General features: G+C 44.5%; 2 protein-coding genes across 2 annotated transcripts in view; both read right to left on the bottom strand.

Annotated features, from left to right (window-relative positions):
• The window catches only part of LOC147439738 (abietadienol/abietadienal oxidase-like), a 32,382-nt gene extending 22,858 nt beyond the window's left edge, over window positions 1-9,524 (bottom strand). Inside the window, exons 1-2 of the mRNA XM_086485531.1 lie at window positions 9,236-9,524; window positions 8,808-9,132 (exon numbers count right to left, since the gene is read on the bottom strand). Coding sequence (XP_086341657.1) covers window positions 8,808-9,132; window positions 9,236-9,444 — 534 coding nt within the window. The 5' untranslated portion in view covers window positions 9,445-9,524. The remainder of the gene's footprint in view (window positions 1-8,807; window positions 9,133-9,235) is intronic.
• Window positions 9,525-17,555: 8,031 nt separating this feature from the next.
• On the bottom strand, window positions 17,556-19,702 carry LOC147439739 (peroxiredoxin-2D-like). The gene is made up of 3 exons (XM_086485532.1): window positions 19,361-19,702; window positions 18,178-18,257; window positions 17,556-18,078 (listed from the first exon to the last, which is right to left on the bottom strand). Exons 1-3 carry the CDS (start codon window positions 19,513-19,515, stop codon window positions 17,819-17,821), a joined length of 495 nt encoding a protein of 164 aa, XP_086341658.1. The 5' UTR covers window positions 19,516-19,702; the 3' UTR covers window positions 17,556-17,818.
• Window positions 19,703-25,360: the final 5,658 nt, after the last annotated feature.

A 25,360-nucleotide genomic window follows, 5' to 3' on the forward strand; every position in this document is an offset into this window, starting at 1 on the left:
GGTGGCCATTGGGACATTGGACTAATGGTTTGTCTCAGCCTTAGAATTAGCACTAAAGATAAAATGGTACTGGATCAGGACCGTGTACGTGGCCACTGGAAAAGGTGTAGGACAAAGTGCCAGGTCGGAAATGAATGTGCACTCCTGTCAGTGGACATTGATTGAATGTCAATGTATCTGTGCCACAATACATTTCTAGATGCGGTCACAGTGTTGAAAGATGGTCAAAAGACCAGAGGGAATGTACAAGAAGTGATCCCTTAAATTTAGGGAGTTACTATTTTTTGAAAGTGAAATGTGTTTGCGTCATTGCCTCCGGAATGACAAGAGGAACGTTCTATTGCTAAGCACTAAAGTCATATGAAGAACCGGTTGAGACTGGAAGGTCTAAAGTGGAAAATGGACACATGAGTGCCACTTCGCACGTTTCTGGCAACTTTCCAGCTTGAGAGAGAGGGAGGGCATTGAAATCTAGCTGAAGGCTGCATTTTCAGCCGCAGGTGGATTGTTGCAAAATAAGAGCTACTACGTGTTGCCCTCTCCTTGACTCTCATGCACTGGAGGTTGAGCTTGCTCCCTCTAGCCACTCTATTCTCTTATTTACACAGTGGTAATGCCCCTCTAGTGGGCTTTGCATATGAAACTATGTACAGTTGTGTGGGTTTTATGCTGTTTTATGCTGAAACGCTGAGGCAAGAGCCTCTTTGTCCAAGAACAGGAGTAGCTAACTGCTACTCCAAAGCATGAACAAGAGAGGATGATAACCTCTCTAAATAGGTGCTGATTTCAGCCCCAGTTCAGTGCTGTTTTTGGACTGTTTTGCGCTTGGAACAGTACCAGAATCAAGGGGGACATAGTCCAAGACATAGGGAGCAGGACAGGAATCGATTTGCACTGATTATAGGTAGGAAACAGGTCAAAACCAGAAAACACAGCAGTCTGAAATTTGCTGTTTTGAGCTCAGATTGAAGGGTTTTGGTCAAAGAAAGTGTTTCCCTACTTGAGATTTTGCTCAACCATGTTATAGTGCCGTTATGCTGCCGAGATTTTCTCGGAACGGGTGAAAATCAGCTGTATTCAGAAGCTCCCTATCTTTGTAATATCCCTCTAATAATGATAAAGAAATACCGCGAGGGGCGCTGGACTTCGGGGCCAATCTGGTGTTGAGTGAGGAAGTGAGCTTTAAGGGAGTGTGTGTGTAATTAAGTCCAGGTATTTCACTGATTGAATGACCGCTTTATAAGTTCATAGACCGGTATTATAGGGTAGAGAATGGTTCTATCTTAAGAGGGCAATGGCCATATTAGACATGACATCATAGTTACCCGGAACGCGGAACGGGAACGGCAACGGGATCCCCGCGGAACGGGGGAACGGCTAGGGGTCCGGAACGGGAACGTCACGGAACGGGAGGTATAAAAAACACCCAAATAGTGCAATTTTTAGCTCCTTGTGTTTAAATACAAGGAGTATTAGAGTGCTTTGACTCTAATACTCACAAAAAACTCGTTTTGAAGACCATTCAACCTTGCTATGACTAGATGATGTGAGAGAGAGAGAGAGAGAGAGAGAGAGAGAGAGAGAGAGAGAGAGAGAGAGGGAGAGGGAGAGATTTGAGAGAGTGGGAGGGAGAGGAAGAGAGCTTGAAGGCTTGAAGCCTTGAGCCTTGAGAGAGTGAGTCTTGAGAGGGAGAGATCTTGAGAGTGAGAGGGAGAGCTTGAGCCTTGAGGATTAGCTTGTGAAGTGAAAGGGGAAGGGGGGTGCATTTTATGAGTCCTTGAGGCCTTGCACACTTTCAAAAGAAGCCCAAACATTTACTTCAATTTTTTCAATTTTTGCCAAATTTGTTTGTAGCCGTTGGTCGTTCCAGGGGCATTCCGGAACGGTCCGGGGGCGTTTCGGACCGTTCCGGAACGGCCGTTCCGGTTTGCATTGGCCACCCGGAATGTCAGACATTCCGGAACGTTCGGGAAGAGAACTGCCCCTCGGAACGCCGGAACGGGGGCTAGGGGGCGTTCCCCGGTAACTATGCATGACATAGCCAAGAAGACATCGTAGGTGGCATGGTATCTAGTGAGCACATCTACAAACTAGATCTCTAGGTGCAGCAACAACAAAAGCTAAAGGATCATGCATAACTGTAGCAAGATTGTAGAAAAGGGGCCATAGGTGAGAAGTGGCTCAAGGAAAGTAACCAGATAGTTGGGGCTACTATTGAGGTTTAGAAGTAATATAGTGGTGTGGAGACGAGCCAAGTATGCGATAGTTCTATGGCCACTAGAGCACATGTAAGGGAGGTTGTGTTTGATGAATGTAGGTGCATCAACAACAATAAGTGTGTTAAGGTGCTGGCGTGTCCTCATACTCATATCATCTTCTTTTGAGCCTTGCATCTGTCCTTACTGGCTCCCCTTCTCCAAGTGACTTGGCCATCACCTTGCATGACAAGGGAGTTGCATGTGATCCTCCATTTTGAAACTTCACTTTGCTTCTTTTCAAAAGGTGATTGATTCAAGTACACCTTGCACACACATAACAAGAGATGCAGCTAGCTCCAAAGTGTTGTGTGGCACATGGAAAGTACATCGACTTGCTTCCATACCCCCTTTGGTGTTTGTATATACCTTGTATCACTCATGTGTTGCTTGCTTGAGCAACAGTTGAGTTGGTGGACTAACTAGTCCAAGACGGGCAAATAGCCTCGTTGATTGGTCAACTAGTCAACCTGGTAAAATACTCCAAGAAGGACAACCCTCCAAGCAGGGAAACTCTCTAAGCAGGCCAAATAACTAAGCTGGTCTACTGAGATAGCCAATCTAGGCCAAGCTGGTCAGCCTATAGTATGCACTTATGTAAGGCAATCTAGGGACAATGCCTTAAGAGTTCTTTGATGCATTATCACATAAAGAAACAACCTTTCTTACTTGGTAGACAACCTCCACCCCCTGTACCACTATCTCCCCCAAGCCTCTATATCTTCGCCCCAACTTAGCAACTTGGTCTTCCCTTCACCTTCACCTTCACCACCCCTATCACCTTGTCCCCCAACTACTACTCGAGCGCCCATCTTTCCTCCATAGTAAGCAGAGCCAGCAAGAATGGCTGAGGGACTAACCAACATTCTAGCAAGAGTCAATGTCAAGCTACCAACCTTCAAGGGACTCTCCATTGAGGATGCAGCTCCTCTATCGCCTTACTCACTTAGTCAATGACTGTTACGGTTGTAAATCTTAGGTGTTACGGTTGTATATCACCAGCCTCCACCAGATGCACTTGAATCTCTTGGAGTGGTTGGCTGCCACAGAGTCTATGCCCTGCTAGATAGTTTCTGTTCAGACTATTCACTACTTTGGATACTCCCAACAGCCTCAACGTAGTAGCAATACATGTTTGCCACCTGGCCTAAACCTGTTACCCCTGACCCAGATGCAGGAGACATACCTACAGCAACGGAGGGCCTTGTGTTGGGAGAGCCCATGAAAGATCACATAAGAGGAAAGGAGTCACCTTTGCATCAATTAGCCTCAAAATGACATCTCTTCCACATCTAAACCTTCAACAAAAGCCACAACACCCTTTTTGTTGGACGACTTACCCTTTTGAGGAACTTCACCCCAGCTCACTACAAGAAGAATAAGCTGACTTTCCTGTCGATCAACCACCAGATCATAATGTTTCCATGCTCCAACTAGATGCTTCATCCTTGACTAAAGAGTTGTCTACCTTCGGCAGCCACACCTCCAAACTCAGTCAAGGAAATCAACCTAGGCTACACAAACATCCCTAGGCCGGTTTTCCTAGCAGATTGGCTGTGGCCCATGGGACCGCTCATTGCTGCTAGACCAAGTAGTCCCTTTTATGCACTCATTTAAGGATGTGTTGCTTGGACTTACCAAGATCTGGAAGGTATACCCCCTGAGCTAGGAGTCCACACTATGCCTCTGGTCAATGCAGCATTGCAGCTAAACCAATGAGAGGTCAGGAGTATGCAGTTGGAGAAGATGCAAGAGGCAGGCATCATCGTTCATGTGGAGCATTCTGAGTGGTTGTCCCCTTGGTGATAGCTCCGAAGAAGCAATCTAACAAAATCCACGTTTGTGTTGACTTCAGAGATTCTAGGAGGCAATCATCTCGAAAGATATTCTATGGAACAGCTCCGCCAGTGCACCTTACAATGGCAGCTCCTCCTGGCAATACTCACACCAGTGACCATCCACATTCGCCCTACTCACCACCATAGCATCCTTGGCTCGCCATGTCTATGCACCCCTCTACTTCACCCAGGTGTTCCTTCCCAGACTTCCATGATCCATCTCCTAATGAGGGGTAAGAGATTGTCCCTTTAGACTAGGACACAGAGGCAGCTCAACAGAAGACTACCTATGGTTTCTCTTAGTACATATCAGCATACAACAATTGCTATTATCTTAGTTGCTACTTTCCTTTTTGTAGCTTGTTGTGGTTAGTGGTGTTTTCAGTATTAGATCATGTTGGCGCATTGGAGACTCACCGGGACGGTGAGTGGATTTGGGGCAAGCAACCTGTAGCCCTGTTACAATGCAGGCAGCACACATGTCAACTAGGCAATGGTCTAGTTCAAAATGGGGTGGGCTGAACCACTGACTGAGCTACCTTGTACTTTTGCAGACTTCTAGACTAGCACTTTGGTGGTAATCAATAAATGGTAGCCATGCCGTCTGCCAGGACCAGCTCATAGAGATATTTCACCCTAATATATATTTTGGCTAACAATTTGTCAGTGATCATCAGTCTTATGAAATCTAAGTCTAACTCGAGTCCGATACACCTAGTAGCCTCTGATCTGGGCTAGAGCTGAGCGAGCCGCCAGCCAATCTATGTACTTTCGTAAATCTATGGGCTCAGCTGAGCATTGGTTACCAATTTGAGTCTCTGTTATTCAGTCAATTTCTTTTGAGTTTTGTTATTGTGTTGCTATTGAGCTGTTGACTATAATGTTGTAGCTGTATGAGAGCCAGGTTTCTTGCATATTGCACTGAGAGAGACCCACTGAGAGAGCACCGTATTCGACATACTTTTCCTCCTACATACATATGAATGCTTACTAAGCTTATTCAAAAGAAAAAGAGTTATGCTTCAAAGTTAGGCCCACATAGCAACTCATCTTTTGCATACACCCCTTCCAATCTGTTGTTGCCTAGCCTAGTTCCTGGATCTAAAATTCTCACTTCAAAAGACCTCCTATGATCAGCCCTCACCCTCCCCTGGCCCTCCACTACCTGTCTTTGGTTCTTAAAAAGGTGACTTGAACAAGTTGCTCTTTTTCTGTTCTTTTTCCTCAACCTAAGTAACTTTTGGGCTACGCTACTAGTCACATGGACCTCTCTCTGATCCATAGAAAAGTATACCCTAACCTTCACTTTCCCGCTTTATCGCACAAACATACAAAGTAACGAGAGACCATCTTGGGATTCATAATAGTGAATTCCTGACATATTTTGCAGTATTTCCAACAATCATGCAAAGATATCACCAAGCAATGTTGTCTGTGAAACGATTAATATTTCCTGGCCTCTAGCACTGGGTCCATGTTCCCATTTCACTAGGCCTAGTTTCTTTCCACTCATACCTTCCCGTTCCATGTGACTATGACATTCATTGATTCATGGCAAAGAGCAAGCACTTAACTAGAGCGGCTTCATACCTACATGAAGAATAACATTCAACCACCTATATGAGAAAATGCTTGGATGCAGTCCTTGTCACAAAAGACAGAAGCATAAACTGACCTTTTTTTTTTTTTTTTTTTGCAAAACTCACGAATGGGAGTATATTATATTAGTAACCCAAAAGAATTACAAACACTAGTCATGCTCATGACGAGCCATGACATCTTCTAGCAGACACTAGTACATCGGCTTAAGGGGGGGCCACCCCACGGCACTGGTGAAAAGCCAGAGACATATCCTTACCCACGCAGTTCCGCCAATGCTGCAGTCACCACCGTGTCCCACTCTTCACAATTTCTCCTTTTCCCAATGGCGATAATAGCTACCTTGCTTTCCTGAATAATCTGCATAAACCTTATTGTTTCAATGCGATTCTCGGAAAGTCGCTTATTCAATAACAAAACCTGACGATTTGAGTACTGATGAGGAGTGGTTGGCTCGTGATCGCCTTCCCCCCCAGAAAAAGATCGTTCTTCTAGAACCCTCTTCCATGTCTTTTAAATCCATGCAAATCTTCCCTACCAGGCCACATATCCCCGGACAGTCCTTGAACAGGTAAGGGAGGTTCTCACTTGCAGATCTGCACTGTGGACATCTATCTGGCCCAATCTTCCATGTCTTTTGAATCCACTTGCATATCTTCCCTGTCAAGCCACATATCCCCGGAGTCCGGATAGTCCTTGAACAGGTGAGGGAGGTTCTCACTTGCAGATCTGCATTGTGGGCATCTATCTAGATAGGACCTTCACCCCAGTCGCCAAGGCATCCCAGGTCACTTTCCAAATAAAGACCTTCATCCTAAGCCGCCAACTTGGGCACCAGAAATTCTCAACTATTGACACCTATCTTGCCTAAAGCCCATTGCTTGCCCCATCGTTTATTGAGGGGGTAGAACCAATCCGGCGAAGCCATGAGGGTGTTGTACACCGCCCTGGTGTGTGGTTTAAGAAAATGTCTTATCTATAGGCCACCACCAAGCTTTCCAATCAAACCTAGATTCGAAAGACGGTAGGCAGCAATTGTTCATCCATTCTAACACTCTATTTACCAGCAATATCTCCATCCTATTGAGCATGAAATCGGAGGCTATTAGGTCCGATCCTGTCCAAGATCTCCTACTGAAGTCTCAAACTTGGCCCAGTTCGAGAAGTCCTTTGTTGTTCATTTTTAAGTGCAATTCATTAAGTCAAGAGAATTAAAACGAGAGGAGAGATTGACACATCATTGGGGACTAGAAGATGGGCTCGTCCCGCCCCATAAAGAGAATATCGTTATTACTAAGGGAGAATCTTTATAAGCACAAGAATGGGAGCATCGCTCATCCCAAAATCTTCTTATCTACTACTCCCACTACAGGAGAGATGCTAACAGTGAGAGTTCAGCTCTCATTCTCAAAAAGAGAATCTTCTTCTTCTTCATACACACATAGAGCTTGGATACTAAGCAACCTCTCGAGTATGGTTCTTGTGAATAGAGATTATCTCCCAGTATGCACCCATGCGATTGCTCGACTTCTTAATTTTGAAACCTCTCTAGCATTGAGAGTCTATGTTCCACTTTCTTATGGTAGTGCACTTACCGTGCTCAAGTAATGACCCATTCAATAATCAAGCACACATACACTATGCAAGAGAATTCCCTTTACAAGGGTTCATTACCTCGTAGCTTCAGGAGAGAGTAAAGAAGAGAAAATCAAACAAAAGTACATGCATATGCTTGCTATAATTTTCTGCACATAACCTGCATTGTTACCTAAGCTCGCTCCAAAGTCCGTTTTGGAGTACCTTTCCGGGATGGAATTGCTCGCAACTTGGTGTGCTCGTATATGAAGCTAAATGGGCTAAGATTCTATGGTTTCTTTCTTCAAAGCAGCCCCATATATGATGTATATGTGCTGTAAACAATTTTACAGCAGCTAATCGCGAGAGAAGGAGTCTCCTTCCACTTCTCGCGACCAATCTTCTCCCACACCCGCCTATGATCAAGAGAAACCCTCTTCTAGGTGATGCGAGCTCAAGGTCTCTACATACACCACAAGAGTTGATCCTCAATCTTCAATGGAGAGCTCTAGTGCGTAGAGCACGCTCTCAATAGGGGGGGTGGATGCACTGCTAACCTCTCTAGTGAGAGAGATCCACATACACCACAAGGGCTGATCCTCAAGCTTCAATGGAGAGCTCTAGTGCGTAGAGCACGCTCTCAATAGGGAGTGTGGGTGCACTGCTAACCCCTCTAGTGAGAGAGGTGCTGCTCTTTTATAGCCATCAAGAAGAGGGGACGCTAGAAGATGAGAGAGAGAGAGAGAGAGAGAGAGAGTTTCATGGACTTACTTTAAAACCATTCGACTTTTAACTTTTGAAAGTTCTTAGGCCATTAATTAAATGTGTAATTCACTCACACTGAACACATAAATGCTACCTATGAAAACATCAAATGCTCCCCAGCACAATGCCGTATTAGCATTGCTCCTGCATCACCTATTCACGCTTGTCCGACAATTTGGTCCAGGCACAAATAATTTAACTTAATGTAACAATTTAACTTAATTTAATTGACTTATCCTAAGGTCTTATTAAAAATAATCTAGATCTTAGGATCATTGTTCTAAGGACCCCATCTCATTCTTGTGCCTATACTGACACATGTAGCTTTTTTGAGCCAACAATTTGAAGCTATTGTCTACCCCTTTTGAAGGCCTGATTTTCCAATCACTAGGGCTTCAGGGTATTTTTTTGTTAGGGTCTCCCTAAGGTGCTCTAGCCCACGTTTAGGCACGCCTAAGACCCTAGAACTACTGGTTCTATTCTGATGTACACATAACTTATTAAAAGATTATTTTCAAGTAAATAAATTAATTATTCACAAAGTATGACATAGTTACAATCCTCATGACCTGGTTGTTAGAACATAAGTTTCTTAGTCATAATTTGTGACTCTGGGTCTGTGAGAAACCCTTGCATTCTACTCGCAGCAGTCATGAAGGCCATTGCCAGTTATAATCCCAACTTAAATTGGTGTAGAGAGATGTCTTCAACATGCTCATAATGGGACTGAACCTATCTTTAAAAAGCATCAAATATGTTGAAGGGGCAGGCTTACATGAGTAGCTTCATGTTGCACATGAACAAACTGATCTTGCCAAGAGGGTAGTCGTGTCAAAACTATACTCTGTAGAAAGTCAAGAATCTCTCCCTTTAATTTGTCTGAGTTGAACACACCATGTAGAGCAGTGCGAATTTTCTTGTGCATGTCACCGTGAGTTTGTGCAAGAGTGTGTTTGCCAAGGATCCATGTGTGGGCGCTGATCGGCTGGCAGCTTTGGAAAAGGACTCCCTCGTTTTGCAAGATGAAATTGTTCGCCTCTGCATTTGTAGATATGACAAAGGGCTGCCCAAAGAGATGAGACTTGAATACATCTCCATACCTAAAATGTTCAGAGTTGTCGTCCACAATTAGGAGCAAAGAGCTTGGTAAGATTTAACGACATGATGAAGCAGAACTTGAGAAGAACATTGTCATAAATTTACCTGGATGAGTGTTTCTCGATAAAAGGTTGAGAAGCAAGAGAAGGCTTTGAAGCCAAAAACTCCAGCGTTTGGCCAAGAAGAGGCAAACCCATGCTTCCAGGCGGTAGCCCTTTCTTCTTTGAGTGCGCGGAATGGGAGAGCCATAACCATGCAAGCAGCAGAAGTAGGAAACTGCTGCATGACAAGAGCAGAGAGGCAAGCAAAGACATGATGGCGTGGGAGGCCGTCGACGTCACTGTGACTACTTGTTTTGTAGCTGCTCGGGAAGCTGATGGAACGATGGGAGGTGGCCAGCCTTCACGTCCTAGTCGACCCGCATTCAATTACTCTATGGTAGTGTGAAAGGTTCGGTGGTAAGTCAACATCAAGTTTTCAAGTTTTCTCCTGTTGCGTGCTGTCGTGATGTAAGAACCCTTTCACACGACCGGGGGTATACCGGATTTAAACCCCGTCGAGTACCTTTGCTCGCTTTCGCACTTGGATGCGGAGTATACCATCTCCTCCCAATGTATGGTATGTCTGAATGATTTTACAAATCATTAAAAAGAAGGGAATCTGGGGATGATCTCGTTTGAAGCGAAGGCAAGAGGTTGGCGATGAGGCAAATGGGAGGGTAGAGTCTCGGAAGGATGGCGCGTGCTCCCCCTTTCGAGTCGAAACCACCCATCTCTCTCTCTCTCTCTCTCTCTCTCTCTCTCTCTCTCTCTCTCTCTCTCTCTCTCTCTCTCTATGTGTGTGTGTGCGCGCACGCGCGTGCCTGCACACAGTCGGTGCATCTCCACCTCTCTCTCTCTCTCTCGCAAGGTTATGAAGTGTGAGGTGAGGCCCAAGAAAGAGGAAAGCCTCAGGAGCTCTCTCTCTCTCTCTCTCTCTCTCTCTCTCTCTCTCTCTCTCTCTCTCTCTCTCTCTCTCTCTCTCTCTCTCTCTCTCTCTATGCGCGCGTGCCAGCGCACAGTCGGTGCATCTCCACCTCTCTCTCTCGCAAGGTTACGAAGCGTGAGGTGAGGCCCAAGAAAAAGGAAAGTTGCAGGAGCGCTCTCTCTCTCTCTCTCTCTCTCTCTCTCTCTCTCTCTCTCTCTCTCTCTCTCTCTCTCTCTCACACACACACACACACACACACACACACACAACGGTGGAGAGCGCAGGGACCTTCTCTTGCACAGGGCTGGACAGCGTGCAAGGACCTCTCTTGCACAGGGTTGGACAACTCGCAGGCTCTCTCTTGCACCTTCCACGCTATGGCGAGGAGGCGATGATGACACGTAGAGGCCTGATTTACGGGCAGTTCAAATTAAATTTAACTTTCGCTAGCCAGAGGGTCACACGCTGCCCACCCACCCCCCAACGTGCCCATCTCACAACACCCCGCCCCCCGGAGATTCCCAGAAAAAAAAAATCAGATCAGAAAAACAGAGCAAAATTTACAAAATGTTCTCAGAAATTACATAGACCAGAATTTGCAGATTTCAGAACCAACATATTTCAGAACCTGCATACCTGGTTTTTTAGAGCATTCACAGCAGAGAATTTCAGAAATTCAGAAAATTCAAAAATTCAGAAATTCACAGAAACTGCTGAGGGGGGGGGGAGATTTGTATGCAAAATGTATGCTTGATGTCGGAGAAAGTTCTGGAAACAGTTGTGTGTTTAGTGTGGTCGTCTTGTGATGGAGGTCATGAGCACAAACCCAGCACTTCCTGAGAGCTCTAGCCCCTCCCCCTTCAGTGGTTTGCATGCAATGGCATCACCAGCAATGAAGAAATCAACTTTTATGGCTACCAGCAAGAGGTTAGCAAACATGGAAAAGGAGATGAAGGCGTACAAGACAAAGATGGAAGAGTGGAAGATGGAGAAGGCGGTCTTTCTTCAGTGGAAAATCAGCGAAGCCGAGCTTCGCACTGTGGAGAAAATGGAGCATCGGGCCGAAATTGAAGACCTCAAGAATCAAATTTCAGCCCTCAAGAGAGACCTAGCCGAGGCAAGAGCCAATGGTAGACTAGAAGAGGGAGAGATCCAACCCTCAGTGATAGAAGAACTTAAGGTAATCAAAGAGCAAATGCCAGCCATTAAGGAAGAGCAGAAACAACAGGAAGCAAAAACATCTTCATGGACATATATGATTACCAAAACCCATAAGAAAGTGGAGGAAGCGGAGAAGTGGATTTTGGTCGCAAAGAAGGGCAAAGCCAAGGAGGTATCGATCCCCACTCCCACCTCATCAACATGACACTTGAGGAGGAACAACGAAGACGTATGAGGGCTTTGCATGTGAGGGTTACCGGCCTCAACGATCGGGACAAAATTGATGAGGAAGTACAGGATCTCATGGCACTAATGGGGATGCAAAAAGCGACACACACAAGAGCATGGAGAGTTGGTAAGAAAAGTGGAGGCACAGGGGAACATCGAGAGGAAGAGCTCTCATATTGCGCTTCCCCTCTATGAGGAGAATAAGGACGTTTTGAGAAGGAGGCCCACTCTCAAAAAGACTGGTATCTTCCTTGGTGATGATCTCACCCTCTCAAAGCTTGCCCACATGCAGGAAGTCATGCCAAAGATTAGGGCCGCAAGAGAAAAAGGAAAGACAACTTTTTTACAGAGAAGGAAGAGTGGTCATTATGGAGAGACAACCTACATGACGGTGCGAGACCTATGGGACCACACTGAAGATGGCTACTTGGAATTGGAATGGGTCTATGAGGTTGGATGTTGGGGCCTTTGAGGATAGTTTCAGAGATAGGGACATTGTATTCTTCTCGGAGACTCACCAGGCGCCTGGACAGGTGATGCCACATGTGGGGGGATATAGATGGGAGACAACCCACAAGACAGTCACGAGATCTGAGCATGGGAGTAGAGGTGCAGGAGGAGTAGCATTGCTATTTAGAGAGGAGCTACATCCACTACTACATATTGTACGGAGAGATGAGCATGCTAGATACATGTGGGTGAGGTTGAGAGCTGACACAGGTCAATTTCTATACATTGCCATATGTTACTTCCCTCCCAGTACGTCAATATATGTTGCATCCAAAGGGCAGTCGCCTTTCTCTATACTGGACGATGATATATGGGAGTTTTCTAGTGATGGTGGTATCATCCTCCTAGGAGACTTCAATGCCCGAACGGCCAACTTTCAAACAGGTCTTCTACGACACTTCAGATGAGATGCTTAGAGAGCTGGAAATGGGGGGTTGGGGCCTGATAGATGCTCATATGATAGAGAGCACACGGAGTATGGGAGATGCCTCACAGAGATGATGACTACACATGGGTTAGCCATACTTAACGGCTTACAGCGATTTCCTGGTTGCCGGCTTCACATGTTTTCCACACAGACATGGGGCCAGTACAATGGAGTATGTTATGACATAGCTGAGCTTTATCCCTTGCATTCAGGATTTCACAGTGGGAGAAAGGCGAGTGGGCGTAGCAGTAGATCATGCTCTCTTAACACTATCTGTTTCATTCTAGTATAGTACAGCCCAGACATCAGGAGGCAGGTCACATACTCGTTATACATTTACACCAGAGACTGATTCTGTTTATACAGAGGAGATCTGGGACCGTCTATGGAAAGGCACAGCTGGTACAGGCCTCTCAGTGGAGGAGTGCACCACTTTACTGACTGAGACACTGCATGGTGTTGCATCAGTGGCATACCCACACACCCAGTCGGGCAGGAGACCACATTCTGGGAGCATGCCCCAGAATAGTTGGTATGATGAGGAGTGCAAAGAGATGAGAGCCCAGCTTCAAAGGGATCTTCTTTTAGAAGTCATCACTTACAGATAGTCTCGGATTGCTTCTCGACGCCTTATGCGACGGAAGAAGCTAGCTTACCTGGCTCAGATGGAATGAGAATTATATCAGATGTTCTTGAGTAGGGATTTAGGAGAGGCATGGCGACTCTTTCATGCGCACTCCCCTCCCCCAGTGATTACTTCACTTGATGTGTGGGGCCATTATGCGACATCGTTATATACGGTTCCTAGACAGGAACCCGCCATACCCAGCTACGAGCACCTTCTTTACCACTGGGATGGTACAGAGGGCCATTAAGACAGGATGAGGACCGGGAGGGCATATGATCATGACGGTCTAGTAGTAGCGGAGCACTTTATACATGCTAGGGATATGTTGATGGAGGTTCTTGCAATGTTGTTCAATCCTGCCATGTGTGAGGGGTTACCTGAGACTTGGAGGTTGTCTACTATTGTGCCTATCTTCAAGGCAGGGGATCCTACAAAGCCTGGGAACTACCACAATATTATGGTTGGACACACATTGGCACGGTTGTATGCATCCATTCTTGAGCAACGCTTGAGTATTTGGGCAGAGGACGAGGGGGTACGAGCAAAGCGTCAAGCCGGTTTCAGGAGGGGTTTCTCCACTCTTGATCATATTTTGACACTCAGAGCCATCATTGACGAGGGCAGGTCACATGGGAGACGGATTTATTGTAGCTTTGTGGATTTTCGCAAAGCATATGGTATCGAGAGCTCGATTGATGCGCAGACTACAGGAGATGGGGATGCCCATAGAGTTGATCTGGGGGATTATGGCTTTGTACAGTTTAGTGATAGGACACGTATGCACTCCGGAAGGGGTATCTAATTTAGTTCACTCTACTATTGGGGTGAAACAAGGTTGCCCATTGTCTCCTACTCTATTTGGTATGTATGTTGACGAGGTGTCTGATTACATTGACAGAGAGGGTGACAGAGGTTGCCCATTGTCTCCTACTCTATTTGGTATGTATGTTGACGAGGTGTCTGATTACATTGACAGAGAGGGTGACAGAGGTGCCCAGTTGGCAAGGACATGGATCACATTGGTGTTATATGCTGATGATATTGTGTTGATATTTGACTCACTAGAGGGTATGCAGCGACATTTGGATGCACTACACAGTTTTTCAGAGGATAGTGGATTGTGTGTAAACCTTGGTAAAACCACGGTTATGGTGTTTAACCCCACAATGGATCAGGAAATCAGCACCTACTGTGGTATGGTGTTTCACACCACACCATAGTGGATCAAGAAATCAGCACCTACTGTGGTATGGTGTTTAACAACACACCATAGTGGATCAAGAAATCAGCACCTACTTTCACATATGGTCAGGAGATTGTGGAGTATACAGATGCGTACACTTACCTTGGGGCAGTCTTCACTCGTGGGCCAAGATTTTCTTTCAGAAGAGCAGCAGACACTAGACTGACTAGAGCTTGTGTGGCTTTGGGAGGACTAGAGAGGATGTGTTCACAAGTTCAGTTTCAGGAACCTAGGACAAAGCTATGGCTCTTTGATAATTTGGTTGCATCTACTATGCTATATGGGGTGCAGGTTTGGGGACCTTCTTTAGGCCAGGATGGTTGGAGACATATGGAGAGGCCCTTGGTATTTATGATCTCTCGAACGGTTAGAGCCAAGGTGTCCGTACCACATGATATCCTTCGAGCGGAGTCAACTGCCCCCCCTATGGAGATTGAGGCGCTTACCAGATCAATCTCCTTTGTACACAGCCTATGGGATACTACCAGAGACAGATATCATTCGTCAAGATCTGATCCAGTTGGACACGAGGAGGACATGGATAGAGCCGGTACAAGAGTTGGGCACGAAGATGGGTTTCTATAGAGAGCATCTTCTCCACCTCACAAGGGATGGGTTGTGATTCAACCTAGCTATATGGACACACATATTTCTCATGGCTTGCGTTGTGGCATTGGCTAGATACGCACATCCTCACATCAGCTCGAGATTGAGACTGGCAGATTCAAAGGGATACCAGCAGATAGCAAGATATGTCGCTTATGTCATCTAGAGCTAGAGACGGAGTTACATTACATATGTCATTGCACAGTGTACGATGAGATACGAGGCCGATTTCATTGTCTATTCAGAGAGGGTTTTGGGCCTCTATCTAGGGTCATGAGCTACGAGGATCAGAGATGTCTTGGACTGTATCTACTTGAGTTACACAGGCACACAGAGACTTTACTGAGGAGAGCTAGAGAGAGACGATCCTAGAGACAGGAGACAAATTACAAATTTCTTTACACAGATATTGGACCCCCAAAGGAGCCCTTTCACTCACTATGTTGTGGTCTCGTCTCCGCGCCTGTTCGTATTTTGTGATTGTAACCACATTTTGAACCTTTTTGGCCGGTCAAAAAGGAAGGCATACTTCTTTGAAGGCCACACACATGGATGGTCACTTTGAAATGTGATATTGATGTGGGCAAGATCTCGTTCACATTGGCTCCCTTATGAGGTGGCTTTTTGTAGCCCCCATATGCCGTAGTAACTAGGCCTAACCTTTTCCGCACTTGCTACCTCAAGTATTAGACCACCTTTTAGTCTATTGAGTTGCCTTCCTCCTCTGTAATTCACATGGGCATATCATGGGGGAATTACTGATCAAGAGCTGTGTTAGAAAAAAACCGAGTCCAATGTATTTTAACAGACTAAAATCCTAAATTCCCGATTAGATTTTGAGCTTGCCTTTGAAGAAAACCAGGAAATTTTCCCAAGGTTTAGTGCAATAACCGGCAAAAGCTTCAAGTTTTGACTTGAAAACGGAGAGAATTTCAAGTCTTCGGTTCGGAAATATGTTCCTATGAAGAGCAAGATCAGGAGCATAAGGGTGCGTCTGATGCAGGTGTGTGAAGTCATAGAACCCAAGCTAATGATCTAGCGAGACCATTATTTCGCACCTTGGTATTTTTGGGATCTCGCTCAGTGTTTTTAATACGGAACACTTATATTAAATTCAAGTGGATTGATAAGTATGGAAAATTTTGTAAAGTGTCCTTGGCCTTGTTCTGTATTATGGAGTGTCGTCCTTTGCATGCCTGAGAGGACAAGCATGATAACAATGACCTTGCTTCCCACACTTGAAACAACGATATCCCTTCTTGTATCTTTCCATTGCTTCAGAAGAGTCAATTGATTCTTGATAAATGCCCTTACGTTTCTTTTCTCCAATTTGAATTTGTACGTTCTTTTCTCCACCTTGTGACCTACTAGATGTTTCATTGGGCTTGAAACCTAAAATTTTGGTAGCAAAAAAAAGTATTGTACATTACCTTTGTCTCTCCTTTGGGTGGTGGTGCATTGACATGCACATAGAACTTCATGTTGTCCGACACAAAATTATTGCTTTACTCGAGAAATTCTACCTTCTTGAAGACAATCTTTGGCATTTCCACCCAAGACTTGTGTACCTTCACCTGGATCGATTCTCCTTTGTCTAGCTTATGGCTTTGCCAAGCTATAAGGATATCTTGCTCTGCTTGATTGTCAAGAAATTTTTTCACCATTGCAGCTTAGCTTTGCCTTTCAGAGCTTTCTCAATATATCCCAGCATTGTTTGGAACACTCTTGCAATATATAGCGACTCAACAGTTTTAAATGCTCTATAAATTGCTCACCACCAACCACAATACATACTTAATCAATAAACTTAAGAGCATTACATGAGTTTCAAAAGTAAGAAAAGTGATGTTCTTTCCTCCTCAAATATTTGGAGGCAATGAGCTCTCTCCAAGCAGGGTGTAATCGATGATATATCATATGCTTAGATGGTTTGATTGTCAAGTGCTCACATCTGGATCTATGGTGAGGCCAGAGAGAGCAAGTCCCTCCCTTTTTTGTCTAAGGGTCTTTCTTTTGTTGCTCTATTCCAAAAGAAGAAAATAGAGAGCCAGGGTTCTCTCTCCTTCATGGATGTCTTCTTGCTCAAAATTTGTGCAAGGCACACAATCATTTAACTTTTCAATTAATTTTACAAGCACAGTTACAAACCACATCCTCTATTATCCATGGAGAAAGACAATCTCCAAGCAATGAAGATCAAAGGTCAGCTCTCCGGAGTCTGTACATTCTCCAAAACAGAGATAGGACAATATATCAACTTTGCTCAATTGCATTCTGTTCAAACCCACAGGTAGAGAGTTTGAAAGGTTTAATTTTCATTGCAATTGGCCTTGCCTTCCTCTTGAAATGCCCAATGTTCACCAAAATTTGTTGTAAAATAGGAACAGAGAACAATTCTGCCATCCGAAGTTACACCACAGCAATTTCATTCATTGAAGGGCTTAAGCCATTCAAAGTTTACAGCTACCCTCTTTGCAATAGTTGGCCACTCTGCAATAGCGAGCCTGACAGCAATAAAACCAAGACTGATAATGAATTACCCTGACAAAACCACTTTAAAAAGCCGCTCTTGGCTCAACAATGTACCTACAAATTGCAAGTTGCATGTGTGTATGTGTGTGTTGAGCTACAAAAGGGGGAAAAGAGGGGGGGGAGATGACAAAAATGCCAACAAAAGCTGATGGCAGAATTTTAAACAGCTTAATAGGCACAGGGCTCAGCGTGCAATACATACAAAGACTCCAAACCTTGCAGCAGCTTATCTCACTACCTGCTAGTGAAACTCGATCTGAAGTGCGTATTTAATACACCAACCAAATATGCAAGACAAAAACAGCAATATTTACTTTGCCAAACACTCGCTGGAATTCCTAGTGTAATTTTTTGAAGTATTATCCTCATCTGGGTTCGAACACAATTTCAACCTTCCAAGGCTTTAAGCATATCCTCAGCACTAGACACAGAAAATTCACCACCTTGCTCAATATTGGCAACCTTGACAACAAGATTGTCGACCAGTAGAGCAAAGCGCCTTGATCTAATTCCTAGCCCTTTCTCTGAAAGATCAAGCTCGAGGCCTAAGGCATGAGTGTACTTGGCAGAGCCATCGGCCAACAAAAGGACAGAGTCATTGCCTTCATATGTCTTCCCCCATGCCTTGACAACAAAGGGATCATTCACTGTGGAAAAAATGCCAATAGACCAAATAACAACATTTAGTCATCAACAACAATGTTTTGCTACAACGACTTTCATTTTGAAATGCACACAATCCATACCTGTTATGCATATGAGTTCATCGACACCTTTGCTCTTGAATTGTGGTGCTAAATCAATGAAACCTGGCACATGCTTTAAGCTGCAAAACCATTGAATTTGAATAAGCATCCAAGAATAATTGCTTCAATTCGAAGTACAAAACATTACACAAATTTTCCAATGCCTCTTCTTACCCATCCTATATAACCCTTGTCCAAGCCAAAAAAATCCTTGAAAACTATAAAAGGGGTCAGAAGAAAACTATAACCCTTGCAAAAAATACACAATTACCTTCACCAATAGAAGCCATAAGCTCCTAATCTGCACTGGTTTTAATAGCTGAAAAACTTAATTGATTTATATGTTAAAAGAAGACGAGTAATAACAGAGCAACTTACTTGATTAACTCTGTTTTGTGCAAACTCACATCAATGACCAAAATAGAAGAAAGTCTGTGAAAAGATCACTACTAACCAAATTTTTTACACGGAGCTTCTATCACACTCTGGAACAGATGGGTGTGCATATGAAACCATCAGCCAAGGTAAATAATTACAGCTGAATATTTTGCACATATGCAAGCCGCTACACCTAGTATGCCTGGATACATGTGTGCAAGATCTGTGGAAAGAAGAAAAGTCAAGATCATAGGTTGTGCAGATATAATGGGCGATAATAATCAATTGAAACAAGCTCCATACATTCAAGGTCACCTGCCTCATCTATTTCTGGTATTAATCTAGCTACATCTGGGTGTCGGCATCACAAAACGTTTCATCCTTGAAACATGTTGTTTCGCAACGAAATGTTTCAAAAAGAGCACTGTGAAACATGCATCCGAATTGTTCGTAGATGAGGTTGAATGATGATAGATTGCGCATGAGTTTACTTGGTCAGCAAATGCTTCAAGACTCAAAACCTTTCACCTGTTCAGGACGACTGAAATGCGTATCATGGTGACCATTTTCTACAAGAACAGCAACTACATATTCAAAGAATGAACAATTGCAAGAACGTGCAAATCATGACAGACTCAATTTGCATGTCTCAATTGGCCCAATGTCTCAGTTTGCATGCAACTGTAGAGGTTACATGGCATGGTGATGCACGAAATCAAAACAGATCTCCATGCAGATCAATGTGCGGTCATTCAGAGGCCATATCCACATGCCACATGGGAGGGTGTTGTGGAAAAGCAGCTACCTGCAAGTAGGAGTGAAGGCGCCCGGTACTCCAAAGAGAACGATCTTCTTGCCAGCAGCGAGGGAGTGGATGGAAACCTGCTGCAAGGAGTCGTTTGCGTCGAAACATGACAGAGAGCCATCGGGCAGGCTGTCTCCAACGGCTATGGGAGCCATAGGGAGCTTGAGAAGGTCTGTTGGGCACTTGTCTTCTTGGAGATGATGATGGAGCAGTCTACCAACTTAAGAGCAGAACGACGACGAAGATGACTTTTTGGGTCTGAGACGATTAAGGGTCCGTTCAGACTGTATCCGTACTCCCACAGGAGTGCTGTTCACACCTGCGCGAAAGACTTAGGGCGCATCCGCGGGAGCGGGAGTTAATTCTGGAGCATTTTGACTATGAGCATAAGCTGCGCAACATTTCAGCAGCGGGTGGGGTCATTGTAACTCTCTTTTTTCTGCATTTGTTAATCAATTTCTACTTTCATTATTAAAAAAACATTTCAGCAGCGGGGATATTTGTGATGTCAGCGGGCAGGGGTTCGGCCTCAGGACTAAGTAAGGGGGGGGACGGGGGAAGGGGCTCGAGGGCAGAGAAGTTCGCGCACAGAAATTAGAGAGATCGCAGTCGTAGATATACACTTAAAAACTAAACTCGGTCACGAATTAAACACGGCCACATACTAAACCCGGGCAATGCCTATGTTTTAATAATAAAACCAAATAAAAACGGCCCAAGCGCGCGGGTGAGATGGTTAGCCCATGCGTCTCATTCTAAGCAATGAGGCCTAGGTTCAAATCAGGTCGACTTTCGGCCCATTTTCTCACGTTGGCCTGCCCCCATTTTGCATCGATTCTCGCGCGTCCGGGTTTAATCCGCCTCGGCCTTCCTGCGTCCACTTCCGGGCCGTCGATCCCCTTAACACCCCCCCCCCCCCCCCCCCCCCCCCCCCTTCAATGCTATGTGTTACTTAGTGTTGAGGAGGGTCCAGCACAGCCCGTGTGCTCTTAAATTGACGTAGGGCTATCAGCAAATGAGCAAAGGTATCATGGCTAGATTGCATGGATGTTGCACACGTTGTCACGTGATCACTGTTGTGAGTTTCGGGGGGTGCGATCAGTGTTGTGAGTTTCGGGCCCACAGATTTGTGGGGCTAGGCAAGCCAGCTTCAACTTTTGCGCCAATCATCTCAAGCCACAATAGAAGCAAGCCCCTGCCCATATGTAGTTTTCACGCAGTCTGAACCACCCTTAAGAGAATAGCCCGAAGTTTACGTGAAACAAACGCCACTAACCAATCACCATTTGAAAAACAAAAAATTCTGCGAAAATATGCGAGAATATACCATTTAATAGTTTTGATTCACAAATGAACTTGGATTGAAAAGAGCACGGTTGCATAGTGCTTAGCATAACTAAGGCATCTATGCTCCTGCAAAATCTGCACGAATTTGGTTGACCTCTGCTATGCACCACCTCGTGGTCATGCGACGTAAGAGCGTTGTAGAAACAGGCACTTGTAGGTGTAATGCAAGACAACAGCCGGTGAGAGAGTGGAAAAAGAGGAGAACGTGAATACATGCTAGCGCTGGAGCCCTGAAAAAACGCAACAATTGCATCCACATAGCTAAAATTTACAAAAAGTAATGCTTATGCAGGAAAAAGATCACAAGCAAACAGGGTTTGTCTTACATAGCTTACAAAAAGTAATGCTTATGCAAGAAATTTACAAAAAGGAATGCTTATGCGGGAAAAATCTAACAAGCGAACATGGTTTGTCTTGAGTAATTGCACAGCTATGCAGATTTTAGCATAGTTACAAACCCTTGGGCGTAGTACTACTATGCCAAGCTACTCTGCTTCGTCTGAGTACAGCTTGGGCTTGGTTTTCTCTCCCAATTACTGATAACTATGCATCGTGTGACCACCACCAAATATCTAAAGTTTTGTATCACCAAATTTTTCCCATGTTGTGACCCTGTGAGTCTTGTGAATAAGGTCCTTATCACATACATTCGCTCGAACGTGTATGGATATGAGGTGGCAAAAGATGGTGGGCCTAAAAAGGTGTCTGTTGCTCGACGAAAACAACCAAAGCTAACCCCTCACCCATCCATTCTCAATGGAGGACATCCGCAGAAGCAACAACACAAAGAGGGACAATAGGGTTTGATCAGTCGACGTGAACCTTCAAAGGCAAAATCTCTTCCACCTGAAAGTGCACCCATTTGTTGACAAGAAGAACTGCCAAAAAAATAAAAGCTAGAGCATGTCTTCCCTGTGTGATAGGTAGGGTTCCCAAGTGAGTCTTTTACAACCTTGTTCCCCCCCCCCCCCCCCCCCCCCCCCCAGCGGCCCCCTTCACACATGTGATAAGGGCCTAGGGGACCTTCACAAACGTATGTAGTGTCATAATAATCAATATCTAATTCTCCTAAATGATTTTCTCATATTAAACTGATCATTTAATGTGGGGAAGTGCCAGGGGAGAAAAAGCTAGAATATTGGTTAAGCTAGCAGACCGACCACAGTAGGGATCCAAAGGAGGGAAAATAGGGATCCAAAGGGGGGGCCATCTGCAAAAGAGCCATGTGCAACAATGGGCTAAAAAGACCCTAAGGTTCAGCCCATTAAAACTTCCAAAATGCTAAGGTTCCAAAATTCAAAGGTTGTGTCCAAAGGTCAACCCTAGGGGAAATTGGATGCTTTGTGTGTAATTAAAAAGTCTTTGCATATCCCTACATGGGAGGGGGCGAGACCTTCTTCTAGGGGATGAGAGAGAAAGTCACACACACACACACACACACACAGGCTCCCTTTACACAAAGGGAATGAGGGACACATGTCAGCTCCCTAGCCCAGATGCCCACAAGGTGTGCCCAATTCCTATTGGATGGCCTTGGAGGTGGACCAATGAGAATTAGGCTAGAGTAAATCTAGTTTAATTAATTTAAAAACACTTAATAAAAGAACCAATGAGAATTAAGCCTCCTAGAAGACTATTGGACAGTCTCCCAAGGGGTCCAATGAGCATTCAGGAGCCCAATGGCTTGCCTGATTCCTATTGGCCAGGAGGCAAAGGGCTCCAATGAGAGTTTAGTTTAATTATTAAATTACCTAAATCTCTCACAAAAGGGGAAAGGGGGACACATGTCAGAAGGCTATCACTTATCTAGTTGCAAGGGTGGTAAGGTACTCTCCCATGATTTTATTTGCAACATCGTTGTAGATGGTGAACTTACAATGGGAGGTGTAAACTCTTTCTTACTTGTATGGATATATACAATGGTAGGTGGAGGTTGTGTCGAAGCTTCTATTTCCGTATAGGAACTACATGAATAGCAAGAAGCTTCATTTGCTTTCCCTGTTCCTGAGCTAGGTGGAACAAATCGTTCTTTCTTTGGTACCCAAACTAGCTCTGGAGTGGGTGTGTCGCATTCCGTGATTTTTTCCTTTCCACGATCTTCAATTTGTTTTGGAGCCACAGGATTGAGCTCACATGGGCCCGGTGACAAGTAAGAGCACAATTTACGTTTTGACACCCAGATTTGATAATTTCCTTCATAGTAGCCTTGGGCTTCCAATAGTTTTTTAGGAATCCAACGCAACATTTCTTTACATTTCTTGGGGCGAATGGGACGTCTCTTACCAGGCTCCTGTCTTTTAGCATTGGCTATGGTTGCTAAAGAAGCTTTAGGGACCCACTTGTTTGTTTTCTTTGTTATATTGGCATGGGTCTTGTGTGTCTCAAGCTTTATTTCAGCTACATCAGTTGAAGCTCTAGAGACTTGGCCTATGGGGACATATGGTTCAACCTCTTGGACATGCAATGTTTTGGGTTTTATTTCCTTAAGAGGCAATATCTCAGGGACTATGGCTTGCGTGGCAGGGCTAAGAGTTGGTTTCTGTGTTGTGACACCCCCTGTCCCCCAATCAATAGTGCATTTGGTGGCTATCATCCACGTGCGTCCTAGGTTTATATTACCGTCCATAGTTCCAACAGGCATGACAAAAAAGTCTTGAGCTACAACCCCATTGTCATAACTAGCAGAAGTATGTCAGATTCCAAAAACTGCAATTTTGTCTTGTTGACACCCTTGACTTGGATAATACTCTCAGATGGAGGTGGCTTCCCTAACCGACACCACACCCCATATGATAGCAGATTATATTTAGCACCCGTGTCCAATAAGGCGTTATATAGGACTTTTCCATAGGTGTTGTTTAGCTCAATAGGATATCGTAGAGGTGTGTCAGAGTCCAACCAATCCTCGTCGATTTCAACATGGAATGCATGTGTGACTCCAAGGTTAGCCTCTCGTTTTCATCTTATACGTTGTTGTCACTCCTTAGCCTCAACTTGAGCTTGTATCTTCTTCAATTCTATTTGTGCCTTGGCTGTCTTTTTTGTATGGATGGCACGCAACTCCTCTTGGCTTAAAGGATCATAGTATCTTTTAAATTTGCTCCCATTGAGGAATCCAATGGTTTCAACTCCATCAAGAGTCTCCACACAAATGGTTCCTTGTGGGGTGATCTCACATACTCTATATGGTCCTTTTCCCGCATATTTCAACTTTTTCTTTTCGTTACGCACTCCATACATAAGGACTTTATCACCAACATTGATATCTTTGTTCTTTAGATCACGGTCAAACCATTTCTCCCTCCTATCTTTCTCCACAAATGCATTTTGCACAGCTAATTGCCCCTCTTCATCTAGCCTTTCAAGGATATATAATCGCTCAACTAAGGGGTTACCATCCCAACCTTCTTGAGAAGCTACTCGAAGACTAGGAACGACAAACTCCCATGGCATAACCGCTTCTTGGCCATACACCATCTTGAATGGTGTGCAGTTAATGGCAACTTTATACGCAGTACTATAAGCCCATAGAGCTGATGTAAGCTTTAAATCCCAATCTGTGCGATGAGCTTCTACCGTTTTGGTTAAGATAGAGATTAAGGTCTTATTGGTGCTCTCAGCTTGGCCATTTGCTTGTGGATAATAAGGTGTGGATTTATGGTGAGCTATCATAAAGTTGGTAGTGAGTTCTTTTATTACTCCATTTATAAAATGAGTACCATTGTCACTCACAATCTCAAAGGGACAACCAAATCTTGTAATAATTTTCTCAAAGAGAAACTTGGCAGTTGACCTCGCATCGGCCTTACGTGTTGCCTTGGCTTCCGCCCACTTTGTCACATAGTCAGTGGCAACGATAATATATCAAGATTGAGTGCTACGAGCTGCCGGACTAATTGGGCCTACAAAGTCCAAACCCCATTTTTCAAATGGTTGAGTCACTTTAACAGGATGTAAGGGCATCCTATCCTTTTGTTGTGTGCTCTTGTAACGTTAGCATTCATCACATCCTTTTGCAAAAAGTGATGCATCCTTAAATAAGGTTGGCCACCAATAGCCTGATTGCAACACCTTTCTAGTTGTTAGTTCCCATGAGAAATGTCCTCCGACTATACCCATGTGGGCTTCTTCCAGTATGTATAAATACTCATCCTCACGGACACAACGTCTAAGAATATCATCCTTCCCTAGCTTGTCGAGAGTTCTCGCAATGAGAGAGTAAGGTTCACATTCTTTTAACAGTTTTCGAGCTCTGTCTTTACGAAGCTCTTTGGGTGGAAAACCATTAACTAGAAAGTTCACAATCTTCTCACTCCATTCAGGTATGGTTTCGACTAGGAATAGAGAAGTATCAGGCAATTCATCATCGACTCCAGTAGGGGCTTCACCATTGGGTATGCGAGACAAATGATCAACCATGACATGTCTTTTACCAGGTCTCACCACAACGGTAAAATCAAACTCAAGGAGAATTAACAACCATCGTGTAATTCTTCCCGTGGAACAAGGTTTATTTACTAGATACAACAAGGCTTGATGATCAACATAGAACACAAACTTGTTGGCCAGAAGGTAGTAGCGAAATTTATTCACTGCATAAATCATACCTAAACCTTCTCGCTCTGTAGTGGTGTAGTTTCTTTCGGCATCATT

The sequence above is a fragment of the Adiantum capillus-veneris genome, chromosome 16 (assembly GCF_014529385.1).
Source record: "Adiantum capillus-veneris isolate H3 chromosome 16, ASM1452938v2, whole genome shotgun sequence".
NCBI lineage: Eukaryota > Viridiplantae > Streptophyta > Polypodiopsida > Polypodiales > Pteridaceae > Adiantum > Adiantum capillus-veneris.